The following is a 2,170-nucleotide window of genomic DNA, read 5'->3' as shown; positions in this document are numbered from 1 at the left end:
CACACACACACACACACACACACACACACACACTCGTACGTAGTAGTGTGGTGTGTGTGTGTGTGTGTGTGTGTGTGTGTGTGTGTGTGTGTGTGTGTGTGTGTGTGTGTGTGTGTGTGTGTGTGTGTGTGTGTGTGTGTGTGTGTGTGTGTGTGTGTGTGTGTGTGTGTGTGTGTACCTGGCTGAGTTTGGCCTGGGCGCCGCGGTACTCCTGGATCAGACTCTCCAGCTGGTTGTTGATGTATTTCTCTCGGCTGCTCACCTTCTCCAGAGTCTTGCCGACGTCTTCCTGCAGTCTGTCCAGGTAGCTCTGCACAGGGCGGGACAAGATGGAGGTCATGAAGGACGCTCAAACGGGTTCAGACAACACGTCGGGAAACTTCTAATACAAAATGTACTTGTGTTGATGTCAGAGGTGAAGTGGGGGAGTTTCATGGTGGTACCTGTTAGTTAACGTTTTTAGCCTATTCACCTGTAGTGTGTACACATCCAGATCTTTAAAGGCTGTTTCTTCCTCCTCTCACACACACCAAACTCTACACACTCATTCCTCTCTGTATTCTGGAGCTTTTCACAGCATTCACACACCCATCTATACACACTTTATCGCTAAAAACATGCAGAAAATGACTTTTTATGTCACTATTTAGTGATTTATGGAGGAATACAAAGAGATATCCAACATTTAATATGTCAACAACAGGAAACCTGTAATACAAATAAGTATTATCTTACTGTCACTAATACACCTGGGAAGTTTCATAGTGATATATGTTGGTGAAATATTTTACCCTATCTACCTGTAGTGTGTACGCACATACATTTTACAATCCATATTTTTCCTCCTCACACACACACGGCTATCTATTTACTGCATTCACACACCCATCTATACACACTTTATCACTAAAACATGTATTTTGTGATTTATGGACTGATACAAACAGATATCTAACATCTAATACGTCAACAAAATGAAACAAGAATATGAACCTGGGTTAATCCTTAATGTTCACACTTCTGTCAGCACGTATTTAAGAAGATAATGCCTCATTTGCATATTAAAACTGAAGATTACAGAAAACGTGTAATACAAAAAAGTGTTATCTTAGTGTCAGTAATACACCTGGGAAGTTTCATGCTGATATCTGTTAGTGAAATATTTTACCCTATTCAGTACTAAGTGTCTTATTGAGTCTCATAGAAAGTGCTCACAGGAAGTAGTATGATGTCATATCAGGTGTGTGTGTGTAGTAAAGGTGTCACACAGCAGAGGCTCATGTAGTGCAGTGTGCAGAAGTGGAGTCACAGACAGTTAAAAATACTCGTATTATTGCAGCAGGTCATTGAACGCACCGTGGCTTCTTTGAGCGAGGACTTGATCCCGTCTCTGTGTTGATGCATCTGCTCCACGTGGATCCTCCAGTCCTGCACACACACACACACACACACACACACACACACACACACACACACACACACACACACACACACACACACACACACACACACACACACACACACACACAGTGAGTCCGGCTCAGAGTCACCTGTGGGGGGCTCTCAGGTGAGTTGTACCTTGTTGTCGGTCCTGACGGTGACTTTGAGCTGCGGCAGGACTCTCTCCACCTCCAGGCTCCACTCTGCTGCGTCCACCGTGGCCTCCAGGATCTCCTCTGGTTTGGAGGAGGCTTCTGTATCCTGTCAGAGGACAAACACAACACCACCTGGTTCATCAGAACTCACATTTACAGCCCTGAAGGAGTCCTTGAATGCGTCTCCAGGTGAACTCACCGTGGGACAGGTGCGTAACTTCAGAGCCTCGAGGTCCATCACGTTCTCCTCCTCGTCGTCAGGCTCCTCCTGGGACCAAACACTCAACACATCGACTTCACAACAGTGATCCAACAACACAATCAATACCTCACAAGATGTATAGACTTTCTGAATGATCACACCAGATTAAAATATTCTTTTGGGTCAGTTATACACCTAATTTGAATTGATTAACGACAGAAGAAAATTAATAACTTGAAAGGTCAAACGTTGTAAATGTCCTCTTTAGAAAGCCAGTGAAGGAAACCACGACAACTTCAGTCTTTCACCACAAGAGGGCAGTATGTGCAGGTCTGAAGCTCGACCAACAACCAATCACATGAATCTCCCGCCC

General features: G+C 44.5%; 1 protein-coding gene across 1 annotated transcript; it reads right to left on the bottom strand.

Annotated features, from left to right (window-relative positions):
* Positions 1-178: 178 nt before the first annotated feature.
* ift57 (intraflagellar transport 57 homolog (Chlamydomonas)) lies at positions 179-2,119 on the bottom strand (the record flags this gene model as incomplete). Its single annotated transcript, XM_010775053.1, has 4 exons — positions 1,795-2,119; positions 1,579-1,701; positions 1,357-1,428; positions 179-310 (listed from the first exon to the last, which is right to left on the bottom strand). Coding segments are annotated over exons 1-4 (366 nt in total), but the record flags the coding sequence as incomplete, so codon positions are not given.
* Positions 2,120-2,170: the final 51 nt, after the last annotated feature.

The sequence above is a fragment of the Notothenia coriiceps genome, unplaced genomic scaffold, assembly GCF_000735185.1.
Source record: "Notothenia coriiceps isolate Sejong01 unplaced genomic scaffold, NC01 NC01_scaffold00015225, whole genome shotgun sequence".
NCBI lineage: Eukaryota > Metazoa > Chordata > Actinopteri > Perciformes > Nototheniidae > Notothenia > Notothenia coriiceps.
This window is presented reverse-complemented; position numbering and strand designations above follow the sequence as displayed.